Source organism: Mobula hypostoma, chromosome 3 (genome assembly GCF_963921235.1).
Source record: "Mobula hypostoma chromosome 3, sMobHyp1.1, whole genome shotgun sequence".
Classification (NCBI taxonomy): Eukaryota; Metazoa; Chordata; class Chondrichthyes; order Myliobatiformes; family Myliobatidae; genus Mobula; species Mobula hypostoma.
In genome coordinates this window covers 63,136,920-63,154,384 of record NC_086099.1, presented here as the reverse complement: position 1 = coordinate 63,154,384, position 17,465 = coordinate 63,136,920, and the positions used below count along the sequence as shown (strand labels likewise).

At 38.3% G+C, this 17,465-nt stretch overlaps 1 protein-coding gene across 2 annotated transcripts in view; it reads right to left on the bottom strand.

Annotated features, from left to right (window-relative positions):
* nfxl1 (nuclear transcription factor, X-box binding-like 1) overlaps positions 1–17,465 on the bottom strand; it is a 106,993-nt gene that overhangs the window by 82,678 nt on the left and 6,850 nt on the right. Inside the window, exons 2-10 of one of the 2 annotated variants that reach the window (XM_063043189.1) lie at positions 15,884–16,063; positions 12,325–12,437; positions 11,572–11,702; positions 9,115–9,293; positions 8,865–9,026; positions 7,715–7,815; positions 6,884–6,998; positions 4,850–4,974; positions 880–1,002 (exon numbers count right to left, since the gene is read on the bottom strand). In XM_063043189.1, coding sequence (XP_062899259.1) covers positions 880–1,002; positions 4,850–4,974; positions 6,884–6,998; positions 7,715–7,815; positions 8,865–9,026; positions 9,115–9,293; positions 11,572–11,702; positions 12,325–12,437; positions 15,884–16,063 — 1,229 coding nt within the window. The remainder of the gene's footprint in view (positions 1–879; positions 1,003–4,849; positions 4,975–6,883; positions 6,999–7,714; positions 7,816–8,864; positions 9,027–9,114; positions 9,294–11,571; positions 11,703–12,324; positions 12,438–15,883; positions 16,064–17,465) is intronic. The other variant, XM_063043191.1, reaches the window with a different exon arrangement.

The following is a 17,465-nucleotide window of genomic DNA, read 5'->3' as shown; positions in this document are numbered from 1 at the left end:
CTAATTCCAAAATGAATCACCAGAAATTATGAACTGGAAAACCAAAGAATAAGGGGGCAAAAAAGGTTTGCTACCACCACAGAGACCTAATTTATGAATGTATTACACTCATCCAAGCAGCCAAATCTATTCAAGAATGTAAAAAGAACAGAATGGAAGTTGTTCCCCAAACTCAAGTTGCTTTAACTGACTTCAGTAGTCTGAAGTTAAAGAATTTTCCTTAAAACAAGTGTTGATGCATCCAATTATACAACACTGACATCTGCTGGAAAGATGTCAAATGTGGGAGGATTACTGCAAAATGTTAATCAGACAATCTGTCATGTGTCCGGGGGGAATGAGAAAAAATAGAAAATACTTAACAGGTCAAGACAACTTCTGTGGAAAGAGAAACAAAATTAATATTTCAGGAGTATCTTTGACCTGAAATGTTAATTTGTTCCTTTTTGCACAACTGCTGCCTAACCTGATGGCTGCTTCCAGTATTTCCCACTTTGGTAACTTTTCAACCGTGATCAATTTGCAACTGTTTCACAGTAGTTTACTTACTAGTAAAAATATTTGGAATAAACTACAGTTATTTAAAAAGTAAATGAAAATGAAGTACATGTACAAAGTTCCTCATCTCAATTTGTTAAAGACTTCTGCCCTGATAGATATAGATTAGGAAAAATGAAAAGAAGACTGAATGAAACATGAACTAGTTGGGCAGACCGGTGTGTTTCAATGCCATACACCCTATGTAATCTTCATTTAAGCATCAATTCCATCCCTCCTGCTTAACTTAACATCTGAGGTTGAAGCTAACTACAGTTTTGGTATCAACAATATAAAAAATTTTTAACAGCATAAGCACCAAAAAAAAAATCAAAATCATACCTTTCTTTTACATTGATGCCTTTGGCAATCTCGCAATTTCAGGCATTTTGTTTCACACAGATATTCCTTATGACACGGCAAAATCTTTGCATGCTTTCCACAACGACACTGCTTTTCGACTTCCTGGAAACATTTTTTTAAAAATATACAAACATGCTATTGTACAAAACTTGTAATTTTGTACCAGAGGAAAATTCTCAAAGCTTTTCTTTCTTCCTCAGAACATTTTCATAGAATAACAGAGAAGTTATTCACATAAAAGTTTCTTAATTGTATTGTCCAAGATATTCTTCTTCATAATTTAGCTTTCTATTGTACATTGAACATTATAAATAAAATGGTAAAATTCCACTTAATTCATATCCAAATCATAGAATGCTCATATACTGTCTGAACTTTAGAAATGCTTCTCCTATGTGGTCTTGTGATTTTCTCCATAAGGAACCTAGAATAATCCTTTATTTAAACATACCAACTTGTCTGATCGGAATTACCAATTTTAAGATTCCTACTCTATTCAGAATCAAATTTATTATCACCGGTATGTGACGCGAAATTTGTTAACTTAGCAACAGCAGTTCAATGCAATACATCATATGGCAGAGAAAAAAAAATAATAAACAAAATAAAAATAATAATAGTAAAGTAAATCAATTACATATATTGAATAGATTTTAAAATGTGCAAAAACAGACATACTATATATTAAAAAAAAGTGAGGTGATGTCCAAAGATTCAATGTCCATTTAGGGATTGGATGGCAGAGGGGAAGAAGCTGTTCCTGAATAGCTGAATGTGTGCCTTCAGGCTTTTGTACCTCCTACCTACGGTTAACAGTGAGAAAAGGGCATGCCCTGGGTGCTGGAGGTCCTTAATAATGGAAGCTGCCTTTCTGAGACACTGCTCTTTGAAGATGTCCTGGGTACTTTGTAGGCTAGTACCCAAGATGGAGCTGACTAGATTTACAACCCTCTGCAGCTTCTTTCGGTCCTGTGCAATAGAACCACCATACCAGACGGTGATGCAGCCTGTCAGAATGCTCTCCATGGTGCAACTACAGAAGTTTTTGAGTGTATTTGTTGACATGCCAAATCTCTTCAAATTCCTAATGAGGTATAGTCACTGTCTTGCCTTCTTTATAACTGCATTGATATGTTGGGACCAGGTTAGATCCTGAGATCTCGACACCCAGGAACTTGAAACTGCTCACTCTCTCCGCTTTTGATCCCTCTATGAGGCTTGATATGTATTCCTTCATCTTACCCTTCCAGAAGTCCACAATCAGCTCTTTCGTCTTATTGACATTGAGTGCCAGGTTGTTGCTGCGGCACCACTCCACTAGTTGGCATATCTCACTCCTGTATGCCCTCTCATCACCACCTGAGATTCTAACAACAGTGGCTGTATCATCAGTAAATTTATAGATGGCATTTGAGCTATGTTTAGCCATACAGTCATGGGAAAAGCGAGAGTAGAGCAGTGGGCTAAGCACATGCCCCTAAGGTGCGCCAGTGTTGATCGTCAGTGAGGAGGATATGTTATCATCAATCCACACAGATTGCGGTCTTCCAGTTAGGAAGTCGAGGATCCAATTGCAGAGGGAGGTACAGAGGTCCAGTTTCTGCAACTTCTCAATCAGGATTGTGGGAATGATGCTATTAAATAATGAGCTATAGTCGATGAACAGCATCCTGACGTAGGTGCTTGTGTTGTCCAGGTGGTCTAAAGCCACATGGAGAGCGATTGAGATTGCGTCTGCCATTGACCTATTGTGGCAATAGGCAAATTGCAATGGGTCCAGGTCCTTGCTGAGGCAGGAGTTCAGTCTAGTCATGACCAACCTCTCAAAGCATTGACAACATGAGTGCTACCAGGTGATAGTCATTAAGGCAGCCTACTATTATTCTTAGGCACTGGTATAATTGTTGCCTTTGTGAAGCAAGTGGGAACTTCTACGCATAGCAGTGAGAGGTTGAAAATGTCCTTGAATACTCCCGGTAGTTGGTTGGCACAGGTTTTCAGAGCCTTACCAGGTACTCCATTGGGACCATCCACCTTGCAAGGGTTCGCACTCTATTTAAAGACAGCCTTAACATTGGCCTCTGAGATGGAGATTACAGGATTATCAGCTGCAGCAGGGATGTTCACAGCTGTAGTTATTTTCACCCTTTCAAAGCGAGCATAGAAGGCGTTGAGTTCATCTGGTACTAAAGCATCACTGCCATTCATACTTTTGGGTTCACTTTGTAGGAAGTAATATCTTGCAGACCCTGCCAGAGTTGCCGTGCATCTGATTATCACCTCCAACCTCATTCAAAATTGTCTCTTCGCCCTTGAAATAGCCCTCCGCAAATCATACCTGGTTTTCTGGTATAGGCCTGGGTTGCCAGACTTAAAAGCCACAGATCTAGCTTTCAGCAGAAGACGTACCTTCTGGTTCATCCACGGCCAATGAAGTTCGATGTAAGGTCAAGGAATAGGGTCTCATCTTCCAAATTACATTGTTCCTAAAATACTACAGAGATCAATAATCTCCAACAAGCATCCCATTATTCATTTTGCTCATCCTCCAGACCATCCTTTCTTTTCTTGATCTATTATCAGGTACTTTATTCTTTTAGTTATTTTAACTTCTCTTGTATTCCACTTGATCATTTGATTCCTTTTTCTCATTCCTGCTTGTTCTTGTAAAAGCTTACTGTTATTCTCTATTTACTGTTCTCATGGACAAACATTGACTCAAAATATTAACTCATTTTCTCTCCAATGCTGCCTGCCCTGCTAATTTTAACATTTTAAGGAATTTTCATGTCCAAATTCTGAAGCCATTTGTATGGCTATTTGTTATGACTACCGGTTCCTCTCTTTTCCAAACAAACCTGCAAATACACTTCACTTCCAATTTTTCTTCTCATTATTTACCTTGTCACAAATGTAATCTGATACTTCAATATTCCCCTCCCAGTTCAACACCTAACAATCTGTTAAATTCTAACACCACCTTTCCCATCTCGTGGACAGCTACTTCACAACTGGAGCGACAACATAACAAAAGCACCCTGCCTCTTGGAAGAAGTGGTCGTCTCAATTTGATTCTCAGTTTATTCCCCCCCCGCCCCACCACTGAACAGTACCGAGGTTATCCTGTTGAATAAACACTGATGAACTGTAATAAATGCCATTCCAGCTATTTCAATGCAAGTCTCAATCGTCTTTCCCCTGTATCTCACATCATTCTCACTGCTTGTGCATCTCATCTCACAGATGCTGAAATGCATTTTTGGGATGTCAAAGAATACCAATTTAATAATTAAAACAGGTTTCAGAGTATGTTTGACAAAACCACTTTCTAAGCAATCAGCTTATAACAGTAGATAACAGTTGATGTTGCATCCTGTGATGTCAAATACACAAAAATAATCTCCTCCATCCATCACTTGGTTTCTAGACAACTTTGAAATTTTCAGTGACTTTAAATGTGCTTTAAAACCAGTCAAAATAATAAATAGTTTTAACAGTTCCTATCTTAATGATAGCCATAAAAGTTTTAATTTCAAGCAGCTGATAGATATCTTAATTCACATACTCCGTTATGTTTCTTGTGCACAAAGTGTATATATTTTCATCAATTATCAGGAATGCTTACAAATAACTCAAAATGAACAAGAATCAAACACTTAGGGCTATCACAGGGTAGGACTGTGCTTCATGGTTTCCACGTTACTCTGATACACTTAACTCAACTGAAGGGTTTCGTTACTTAAGCAGGTAAGCAAAGACTCACCCTTTTGAAGATAGTAGGAATAGATCAGATCATTTTGACTCCCTTCACTTTAATTATAAAAACAGGTCAACTCTGGGATATATGGATAGTACGAATAAAGAAACTTCACATTTTTTCCCCAGTCCTGTCTATTTTTAAAAAAAGTCATTGGCAGCATAACATTACTAGAGTAATAAATCTTCTCACCTGTCTACAGGTCTCACAGGGGCCTCGATGACACCGCATTGAACATCTATGAAGACCACACTCTAATTGTTTGTCACAAGTATCACCACAGGTCGGTATATCCTCTGTGCAAGGCAGTGCAGATTCTGGATGAACAGATCAAAAAGAAAGGTGATTTTTAAGAAGGAATTTAGAAAAGACTTCCGTTTTTTGAATGTGAAGGACATTATATGAAACATATACCAAATAATTGCCAACTTTTACTCACAGCTTTATATTTGTCCAAAACCTAAGCCATTTAAACCCTGGCACTTCCTCATAATACAAAGAAGGCTACCTTAAAATAATTGAAAACACAAGAGACTGCAGATGCTGGAATCTAAAGCAATAATCCATCTGCTGGAGGGCATCATAATTCTGGTGGGAAAGAGGCTTGCTTTGCTGTTGTCTTGTTTTGTTCTGTTGTTGCTGTTGTATCTGCTTGTGTTGTGTTGAACGCGGTGGGCATGCTATGTTGGCGCCAGAATGTAGCATTGCTTGCGGGCTGCTCCCCCCACACCCCCATGTTCCTGGGTGTGTTGCTTGTTAACTCAAATGATGCATTTCACTGTATGCTTGGACGTACAAGTCATAAATGAATCTTCTGCACTGCAATCATCTACCTTCTCAACTTGCTCACAATAGCATCTTGCAATCTGGAAGTATATCAATTCTAAGGTGAAGCATCTTGCAATCTGGAAGTATATCAATTCTACGGTGAATGTAGACACTCAACCGACATGAACTAAAATCCATTAAGGTGAAGACGTTGCAACAGAAAGTAATGAAGATGCAACATCTCATTATTTAATTGGGAGCCAATATGGCTCAATGAATACAAGTTTGATGGATAATTGATGTTAGATGAGCTTCAGATGACCTTGTAACCAATGAAGAGTACAGAATGGATGGCCAGGTTGGAATGCATTCAAATTAAAATTTCTAGAAAATACAAATTCCTGAATGAAGCATTTGGTAACAAATAAGCTCAGGTAGCAGAAAGGTTGGCAGACATTGAATTGAATTTGGACAATCTTGATAGTTAACTGAGGTTAAATTTGATCTACAAACAGTCTGACTCAGTTTTAGTCAATTGTCAAAGAAAAAGGGAATCGGAGTCCACAACTATAGAAAGAAACGTGATACTGTTTTGGCATACTTCATACTTAAATGGAGTAAATTTCTGCCCAAATTTGGATACTTCCAACAAGTTCAAGAATTTTTGAGAAAAGGGAGATTAGGAAGGAAGAACTATTTGCAAGAACAGAGAGGGTTCGAAGTTCAAAAAGTACATGAATTATCAAAGAACATATACTATACACAACCTTGAGATTAGTCTCCTTACAAACAGCCAAAAAATAAAGAAACCCAATAGAACACACAAAAAAACATCACTGTCAAACACCCAATGTGCAGGAAAAACACAAATCATGCAAACAACAAAAGCAAGCAAACAAATGAAGTTCACAAAAGTGTCCACAGCCACAAAGCCAGTCATCACTGCAGCTGATCCGGTAGCCTGTTAGTTGCAGGTCATAGCCTCAGTTTAGCGCATAGACAAATAAACCTCACGGAGCAATGAGCTGAACCAAACCATCCCTTGCCTCGGGCCCTAATACCCTGAGGTTTTCAATCTGGACCAGTGCATAAATCGTCCAAACCTTGGGCTTGATTAACAGTCAATCACTATGGTTTCATATAACATTCACCATATAAAACACAAATAAGCAGTCCAAACAAGGGAAAATCCTTGATTTTCTCCAAAATCCAGAATAACCTGGCTGTCCAGCTCAGAACCAGTAAAGCTAACCAGGACTTGTGCCTACTAAAGTCAATGCAAGTCCCTTGGTGGCTTCAAGAAGTACGAGTCAAAAGAAGCCTGATGCACAAGAGGATTAAAATAGTGAGACAATTTACTTTAAATTGTGATACAATGATAGAAAATATTCAAACAAAATAACATGAAAAATAGAAGAAAGGTTTTCAAGAATGCAAACTTTTAATGCATATACATACTTGACTTTCCACATGGACACACCCTGTATCCTGATCGTGGGCAATTTCCACAAGCCCCTTTGTGACAGACCTGTTCACATGTATGATGTCCGCAAGGTAGAGTTTTTCTACATACCTGAGTGATAAAAATAAGTTACACATACCTTTTGGAAATGTAAATATACTAAACATATTGCTACAATCCTGAACCTCATACAAATAAGTAACAGAAAATGATAAACACTTTATCAGTAAAATTATTTGCCAATATAACCATTTTGAAATCTACTTTTTTCCTCTATAATAATCAGGGACAGATATGGCTGAAGACAAGATCTGAAAACTGTCCAATGAGAAATCATACCAAAAGGCAGGTAGGACAGTGCTAACAATCATCCCACCTTAAATATGAGGAACATCAACTGACAATGATGAGTATTCTCAATTCTTAATTTGAAAGTTTTATTCTTTCAAATTAACAGTCCAATGTTTTCAGATTTACTATTTCATCATTACTATCATAACCCTGAAACTTCCAAGCCAACAGTGTTACAGGAATACCTTCAATATAATCACTGTAATAGTTCAGCAAAGCTTTCTCGAGGGCAACTAATGATGAGCATTAAGCGCATAAACCCAAGCACAGAATATCGTAATGAAAGCATAATTGTCCTTCAGTTTCTAATTATACAATCTTTCAAAAAATCTTAAATATATGTATATATATTTTATTATTTGTGTTGTATATTACAGAAAGAGTGAAAATATACACATATAAACACAAATATACATACATATATAAATAATAAGTCATTTTATGTAAGTAATATGTTACAATTTAGTTCAGTTTACCTCTTCACATTGCCACTGTGGACTAGCACACAGCCTCTCAGCCGTTTTCTTGCCACACAAACATCTTTGCCAGCTGACACGAGGACACTCTGGACAATCGCCTAAAACAAATTGAGGGCAATTTCTAAATGCAAACTACAGCATGTGCTTTTTGTTCAGTCACAAGCATGGTGAAGTTGGATTTCACTTGCAGCAGACATTGGTTACTGTTGTCACATTCCCTTCAAAATATGACATAGATTCTGAAAACCTACATACTGACAAAACGAGCAGGTAATTTGAATTGTCAGTCAATTATGTAAATGTATTTTCCGGAAACATTAAATAAAAGAAACACAAAGACTAAATAAGCACAGAAGTCAAAGTAAGATAATGTTCTCTCACTTCTGAATATTTTTTAAACTTCTATCAACTTATTATTTATTCCTTATGCTGGCCTCTTACTTATATCTGAATTTATTCCTGCCATATTAGCGGTTATCCCTTCAGCTACAAAAATCCCCTGCCCAAAGTGCACCACCTTACCATACTCTTATAAGATGCTTCTTACAACTTAACACATTAGCCAAGATATTGGTCAACTATCTTAATATCTACTAATTTGGTATGACATTAATTTTTATTTGATAATGGTCTAGTGAAGTGCCTGGGAATACTTTGAAATCTTAGCCTTAAGTATTTATACAGAGGATGACCCATTCTTCAGTCATCCATGGAAAAGTCCAATTGTAATTTAAAAATCAGAGAGAGATAAACACAAAAGAAATTTATTACTGCCTCAGCTGGCTGGGGGGAATATTCAAAATAAAGAAACCATTTGTCTTACTGAGGTTAAGTCACACTTCTGAATAAAAGAAATCACTTAAATGTGCTTATATATTTAATTTCTAAGCTCACAAGGTCAAGAGGAAAAGGAAATAGAGACTGATACTTCCAATCATCATTTTCCTTCCAAGCACCATTTAGACTAGGCACTAATACAAACACATGTTAAAAATAAAAATAGTGTTTCTTATCATATTGTTTCCAGTTAAAATTAAAGCAGATGCATTCTAAGATGGAAGCACAATGCTTTACTTGAAACAAAGTTTATTCAAGTTATCCTCATGTTTACTGAAACCTCACGGTGGAGTTTATTCAAAACACTGACCTGCATGACATAGATTTTCACATTTATGCTGCCCGCAAGATAACAGTCGACCACATGGTTGCTGACAGGACCACCCCTTAGCACTGCATCGCCTGGATACTGGTTTAGCCTTTTTACAGTAGCACGTTACGGAGACCATCTTTGGACAAGGTGGGCAGGGACCTAAGTTAGAAACATAAACCAAATTCTGACACATGCCCAAGTTTATTGAAACTGCAAAAAACAACAAACCTATTCTAAAATACTTTACCTGGATGACATAAAAGAAGACATTTGTGTCCACATAAAGGCTGAAAGTCTTTGTCACAAACTTGGCCACAGGAATGAGGAACAAGCCAAGGATCTTGTGGCGGATCTTCAACTTTTCCACAGTAGCAGTGGTATCTTGTCGGAGTTTGAGATTGTTCATATTGATGTCTACATTTAGGACTAAATAGAAAATCAAAAAAATAAAATTCCTGAATCTGAAATGCACAAATTTATTTCTAACAGCACTGTGTGTTTTAAAATGAACTACAATATCTTGTCTTTTACAAATAGTTTTATAATGCAGCACCCAAAAAAAGGATATTGCAAAATTATTAAAAATAGAATTACTGAAAGCCCACAACCCAATAAAAATAATTTTCCTAAACCGTAAAGATTTTGTGAAGCTGGTAATAATAACCTGCAATAGAAGTATACATTTCATAAGACGGTTAGAATACATATCATCAAATGGTAACAACACAAATTCCTGCAAGCAGTGTATAAAAATTCTGAGTCCATATATAGTGAATTTTGGATAATGGAGAGTTAAGTGCAAAATTGCACCAGGGCAGCTACTAAAAGCAGCTGCTTCAAAACTCGACTAACTCAGGATCAACAGATGCTGTTGAATGGAGCTTGCAAATTTTCCTTCTAAGCTAATGAAACATAGAAACACAGAAAACCTAAAGCACAATACAGGCTCTTCAGCCCACAAAGCTATGCCGAACATGCCCTTATCTCAGAAATTACCTAGGGTTACCCATAGCCCTCTATTTTTCTAAGCTCCATGTACCTACCCAGGAGTCTCTTAAAAGACCCTATCGTATCCATCTCCACCACTGTTGCCAGCAGCACATTCCACGCACTCACCACTCTCTGCGCACAAAACTTATCCCTGACATCTCCTCTGTACCTGCCTCCAAGCACCTTAAAACTGTACCCTCTCATGCTAGCCATTTCAGCCCTGGAAAAAAGCCTCTGACTATCCACACGATCAATGCCTCTCATCATCTTATACACCTCTATCAGGTCACCACTCATCCTCCGTCACTCCAAGGAGAAAAGGCCGAGTTCGCTCAACCTATTCTCATAAGGCATGCTCCCCAATCCAGGCAACATCCTTGTAAATCTCCTCTGCACCCTTTCTATCCTTCCTATAGTGAGGCGACCAAAGCTGAGCACAGTACTCCAAGTGGGTCTAACCAGGGTCCTATATAGCTACAGCATTACCTCTCAGCTCCCAAACTCAATCCCACGATTGATGAAGGACAATGCGCTGCATGCCTTCTTAACCAGAGTCAACCTGCAAAGCAGCATTGACTGCCCTATGTACTCGGACCCCAAGATCCCTCTGTTCCTCCACACTGCCAACAGTCTTACCATTAATACTATATTCTGCCATCATATTTGATCTACCAAAATGAACAACTTCACACTTAGCTGGGTTGAAATCCATCTGCCACTTCTCAGCCCAGTTTTTCATCCTATCAATGTCCCGCTGTAACCTCTGACAGCCCCCACACTATCCACATAACCCCCAGCATTGTGTCATCAGCAAATTTATTAACCCATCCCTCCACTTCCTCATCCAGGTCATTTATAAAAATCACGAAGAGTAAGGGTCCCAGAACAGATCCCTGAGGCACTCCACTGGTCACTGACCTCCATGCAGAATATGACCCGCCTACAACCACTCTTTGCCTTCTGTGGACACGCCACAAAGCTGGATCCACAAAGCAATGTCCCCTTGGATCCCATGCCTCATTATTTTCTCAATAAGCCTTGCATGGGGTACCTTGTCAAATGCCTTGCTGAAATTCATATACACTACATCTGCTGCTCTACCTTCATCAGAGTCACATCCTCAAAAAATTCAATCAGGCTCCTAAGGCACGACCTGCCTTTGACAAAGCCATGCTGATTATTCCTAATCATATTATGCCTCTCTAAATGTTTATAAATCCTTCCTCTCAGGATCTTCTCCATCAACTTACCAACCATTGAAGTGTTCTCCAGTTTTCTCCTGCATGCCAAAGAAAAACTGATAGGTAAGTTAATTGGTTGCTGTAAATTGTCCCCAGTATACAACTGAAAGGTAAAATCTGTGGGGAGTTTACAGTCACGTAGAGAGAACAAAAAAGGATCAGTGCCGGATTTCTGCAAAGTGTGGTTCAATGGTTGGTAGAGACATTGTGGTGCGTGTCTATGATTTCAGAGCAGAAATTATGGGAAAATACTTGCCAGCTGAAAATATTTCCAAGATAAAAAATTATAATTTTAGAGATTTCAAAGTAACAATAGCATCCAAGTTACGGAAGAGATAGCATGGACAAGGTGAAAAATTAACCCAGATCTTAAGGTGATTGCTGAGTTAAGTCTCAAATTCAAAACATGAAACCTTATAAAACTGCAATAAACATACAATGTTAAACCAAAGTCCATCAGATCTGTTGATTACCATGGCCATGGGTGATCTTTCCTTCCAAAATCATCATCCAATACTGAGGATACAAGGAAAATGCTATCTTTTGCCCATTTTTGAATACACGGCATGTGAAAGATACAATAACAACGAAAGCAATTCCAAACCTAAAGAGGTAAAACAAAATTAAGTTTAATCGAAAACTCTGAATTTTAAACAATATAGATTTGAACATATTAAAGCCTCATTCACACTCCAAAAAACTGTTGAATGAGGTTACAGAATTTTATACAATTCTTATAATACTGATGGTCAATTTGCCAATAATGGAGGTAAAGAGAAAAAACATGGTGGTTGCAGATTTTTTAAAAAATCCATAACCTATGTTCTTTTACAAAACTTACCTTCTAAATTGAAATCACAGATCCACAGCCTACCCACATTCCTCTCAATATCATTCACAATTTGATTAAGTTAGTTAAGATCAGAAATATACCACATGAAAAGATTCACAGACATCAACTTGTATTGATTATTATACCATTATACAAAAATTCAGAAGTATTACCTAACCTCAACATCATGGAACTGTGAAGTTTTCCTGCAGGAAGCTTAAACCTTGTACTTAAAGCAGCTTTTTGCACATTATAGAATTGAGAACACATGAACATACGATACACAATTTCACAGTTCCCGAAGGATTATGTACACATTTGCAATGTCAGTCCTAAGAAGTGTTTACAATTTAAATCGAATGTTTAAGATTCTTGACCATATAACAACACTTACAGCATGGTTCCTTTTTACAGAGGCAATGCAGATGAGACACGTTTGAGCCCCCGACTGAAATGCATCATTCAAATATTGTTTTGTACGTTCCAATTCTCTGGAAAAGTCCCCACCTATATAAAAGAACCAATTCATCAAACAAGATAGTTCATCGTTTGCAAACAATACTTTTAGTTTTTAATTATGCATTAATTAGTACATGCAACATTGATTCCTCCACTTTAACTAAACTGTCCCACTGAACTCGTGTCTGCAGTTTCTGCACGCTCCCACCCCAATGAACCCGTGTCTGCATACCTTAGCTCCATTTTATCCTTCCCACCTATATCTGTGACCTTCAACTGCTCTTAATTTCAACAACTTTCAATTTCATGGCCTTGATTGTCTTATTTTCACCATGGATGTCCAATCCCAATACACTTCTATCCACCATCAAGAAGGCCTCAAAGCTCTCTGCATCTTTCTTGATAACAGACCTGACCAGTTCCCCTCCACCATCACCACCGTCCTCCACCTGAAGCAACTGGTCCTCATCTTCAACAATTTCTCTTTTGCTTCCTCCCACTTTCACCAAACTCAAGGTGTAGCCACGGCAGCCACACGAGAGTCAGTTCTACCTGCCTTTTGTTGGCTATGTGGAACAGTCCACATTCTAAGCCCTCCCCGGTAATGCTCCCCCACTCTCTATACTGACGACTGCATTGGTGCTGCTTCATTCACCTATGCTGAGCTCATCAATTTCATTAACTTTGCTTACATCATCGACTCGGTCCTTAAATTCACTTGGTTCTTTTCCAACATCTGTCTCCTCTTTCTTGATCTGTCTCTATCACTGGAGAAAAACTACCTACCGATATCTAATGTAATTTCCTTAGTGAGATGGTCGGAGATACGGGTCAGAAAGAGGGTTACTGGTCAGAGAGCAGAGAGGGAGCAAGCGTATTTGGTAGATGGCTGGTGGTCTGGAGAGTGTCATCGGTGAGGAAGAGGGGTGAAATGGGAGAGGACGAACAAGTCAGGCATATTTTCCTTTTAAATAGGTATTTTCATTTTTGCCAATGCACAGAAACTTTCATCTGATGAGATTTGATTTTACCTGTCATTTATTGACAAACATTGCCTGTCCTACTTTTCAGATTCATTGCTTTTTCAGCATGCTGTAGCCTGATAATTTGGTAACTTTTGCAAATAAAACAATACACTGTTCAATCCCTTTAGTCCTAGCAACACCAATAAACTTAACTATAAATATTGTTAATGTTCATTCAATCAATTCTTAATTCATACCTGGGTTTTACTTAGAGTAAACCACCAGGTTCAGGAACAGCTATAACCCTTCAACCATCAGGATCCTGAACAAGCATTAGTAACTTCATTCACCACGATACTGAATTGGTGCCCCAACCTATAGTCTCACTTTCAAGGACTCAGCAATTCATGTTCTCAGATTTATGTATTTATTTATTATTATTATCAGCACAGTCCATCTTCTTTTGCACATTTGTTGCTTGTAAGTCTTTGTATGTGGTTTTTCGTTGATTTTACTGTACTTCTTTACTCTACTGTGAATGACTGCAAGAAAATTAATCTCAGACAAGCATATGGAGATATATACGTACTTTGACAACAAGTGTATTCTGAACATTGGATATCTAATGACTTTTATTTGTGAACCAGACTTCCACATGAATTTTACCTAAAACTTTCTGGAAGCCTTAGGTTAGTATCCAATATTCAACAAAATGTTAGCTCCTCAAAAAAGTCCTGTTTAATGATGGTCATTATTAAAGTCTGAAGGCTAGTTCTGTTACTCTTAGCAGGAAATTGTAACCGTATCAGCAGCCTAAATGAAAGCTTTAAATTCTTGGAAGTTAATATATCAGATGATCTGTCCTGGGCCCATGACATAGATGCAATCATAGAATCGGAGGGTAAGAAGGCTCAATCTGTCATCAAACATGCCAACAAACTTCTACAGATGTACTGTTGAAAGAATCCAGACTTGTTGCATTGTAGCAATTTCAAAGCACAGGAACAAAGAGAGTGGCAAACGTTGCAAGTACTTCTTTCTCCACTATCTGTAGTTTCTACAAAAGACTCTGCCTCAAGAAAGCAACATCCATTATCGAAGATCCCCACCATCTGGGCCACGCCATCTTTATCTAGCTACCATCGGGTAGGCGCTACAGAAACCTGAAAACTCACTCCACCAGGTTCAGAACAAAATACTTCCCCTCAGCCACTCAATTATTGAACCACTTCAGTTCAACAACACTATGACCACTTTGATCACTTTTCACTAAGATGAACTTTAATTTTTTTGTTCTAATTGCATTCTTTCTTCTAAAAACTATGTACAATTTTGCTTTTCTTGCGAATGTTGCTTATATCAAGTTATATGCCTGTGATGCTCCTACAAGTAAGTTTTTCATTGCAGCTGTGCATACGTGTACATGTGTACAAGACAATAAACTCAACTTTGACTTTGGAATCAGTAAATAAAAAGGGTAGTAATAGGAGTACGTATATAGACAGATGCATTACTGATAACACAGATGTGCCACAACCTACAAGTCAGGAATCTGGTGTGAACCTCTGCCTTCTGCTGAAGCTCTTGCAGCAGAGAACTTCCCACAACTCAATGCAGAAAGATTGTCTATAAACATCAGTATCAGGCTGGGCAAGGAGCAGTGCAATGTTCACTGCTGAGATACTGGCTTCAAGGTTTATGACTATTGGTAGACATTGCTGGGGACTGGCAGCACCTTGTTCACGTTCTAACATGGTGCCAGCATTCCATGATCTCTCTCATCACCATATACCTGGCGGACCTGACTTCCTCTTCTTTGCCTGGCTGCAAAACTCTCCCCTACCCTGAAATTTCTCTATGGAAGCCATCTCAAAGCTCAGTAACTGATCTTGAGGCCTTACCGCAGACAAATTTCTGAACTGGAGCAAGCTACACAGCCAAAGAAAGCAACTTCCAACACATCCACAAGGAAGTGATGAGAGGCCACAAGATATAGGAAGCCATTCAACATTTAGAGGTGTTCCCAGTCCAAAGCAATGGTTCACACTCATCCGTGTGACTCTGAACAGCTGAACTGCTCACCCTGGCTCATCCAAAACCAGCCCTCAAGGCTGTCTCTTCAGACTGAGACATGGACGATTGCTTGCTGGAAAAGTGCCCACAAGGGCAAGAATTAGTACCATGTTCCCAGCAGAGCCGCCCCTAGCAACAGGGAGGACATTTTGCACTAGACTCTCTGCACCCAAATTCCAGTCACAACAGCATCCAGTCTGAATGGATGTCTTTCATTCCTCCTCCCCACCCCACCCCCAAACAAAAGTAGAGGAGGCAGGTACCTGTGAGTATTTTGACCACATTGTATTTTAAGATCATTTGGAAATCTGGGCAAGGTGGATGCATTTGTAAAAAAATCTCCCATATTCTATATTACATTTCAGAATTCATAAAATTTCTAGCTAATAATCAGATTAGTATTTTCATGTGTTGCACATTAAACATTGTGATTTAAGTAAAATTGTTTGAGGTTACCTATGTGATCCGAATATGTAGTAAATGTTGATGCAACAATTTTCCCTCGCTGGCTCTCAAAATCTTCTCCGCCGCCTTCTTCATCATCTTCTGAGGAAGTGTCTTCATCAGCAAACCTCTGAACTGCAGCTTGATTGGCCTTACAGATTTCTTCAAATTTTTTCCGTGACAATAATTCTACTGAAAATATTTACATTGTCATTACAACATAAAATACTAGTAGCAGCATCAATCATATAAACAGCAGGCTTCCATTCCCTCTTCTGATAATACACTGTGATCAAGAAAAACCACAAGTAGTTTCATATACACCTATAAATGTTGTAGCTTGAAAGATAAACTAAGGATCATGAAAGGCATGAGACTCAGAGAAGTCAAGCTCAGCAAGTTCAATGAACCCTGATGTCAAGAGTTGGAGAGGGGGCAGTGAGAATGAGTGAATGGGTTTAGAAAGAGTACTTAAAAAACGAAATCAGGAGAGAGCAGAGAGGCACAAAATACCACAGGCAGACAAAATTAAAGAAAATTGTGAAGTGTTTTAGAAGTCTGTTAAGGGCAGCAGACATAACAGAAAAGTTACGGAAAGAGCTGGGACCAATTGAGAAATCAGTATGTAGAACCAGAAGATGAAAGTGAGGTCTTAACTGAATACTTCTCATCTGTATTTACCAAGGACAATTGTTGAAGAGTTAAAGGAGGCTGGAATTCTAGAACAATTTACCATTAAAAATAAGGTACTAGATGTCATTGAGATTTTAATCATAGACAAATTTCCTGGCTATATGAGAGGTGAGGAAAATCTGTGTTCAGTGGCATAACACAACAATTAGTGCAGTAATTCTTTCTGTTTGTTATATACTTTAAAATTTGAATGTCAATGTGGGTAATATGAGTAGCAAGTTCACAGATGACAAAATATTGGTAGCATTTTTGATAAATGAATTGTTAGCTTATGGTACAATATTGATGACTGTACCGATGATCAGCAAAGGCTGATGGAATTTAAGTGTGGGGTAATGCACTTTTGAACAATTATTAAGGCTAGAAATTGCACAAATGGTAGACCCCAGGAGATATTGAGGAATAGGGACCCTGGTGAACATGCTACATAATAAAACAAAAGGTTCACTAATGCGAGAATACTATGCAGTTCAGGTCACCCTATTATACAATGGATGTGACTGTACAGGAAATTGTGCAAGATACTGCCTGTGATTGAATGCTTCAGTTACAAAAAGTCACTGGATAAGCTGAGTTTCTATTCATTGGCACTCAGGAGGTCCTGATAGAGGTCTGTTAAATGCACAACCCTCCCCGGCATTCAACACCATCCTCAAGAGGCAGAACCACAAAATAAAATGTCATCCATTGCTCAAGAAGGACCCTGTCTAGACGGGACATACTCTCTTCTCGTTAATACCATCAGAAAAGAGGTACAGGAGCCTTAAGACCCACTTTCAACAATTTAGCAACAACTTTTGCCCTTCCACCATATTTATAAATGGTCTATGAACGCATGAACACTCTATCTTTTATTTGCGCTCTTTATGTTTCGTCGATGCACTGTACTACTGCCACAAAA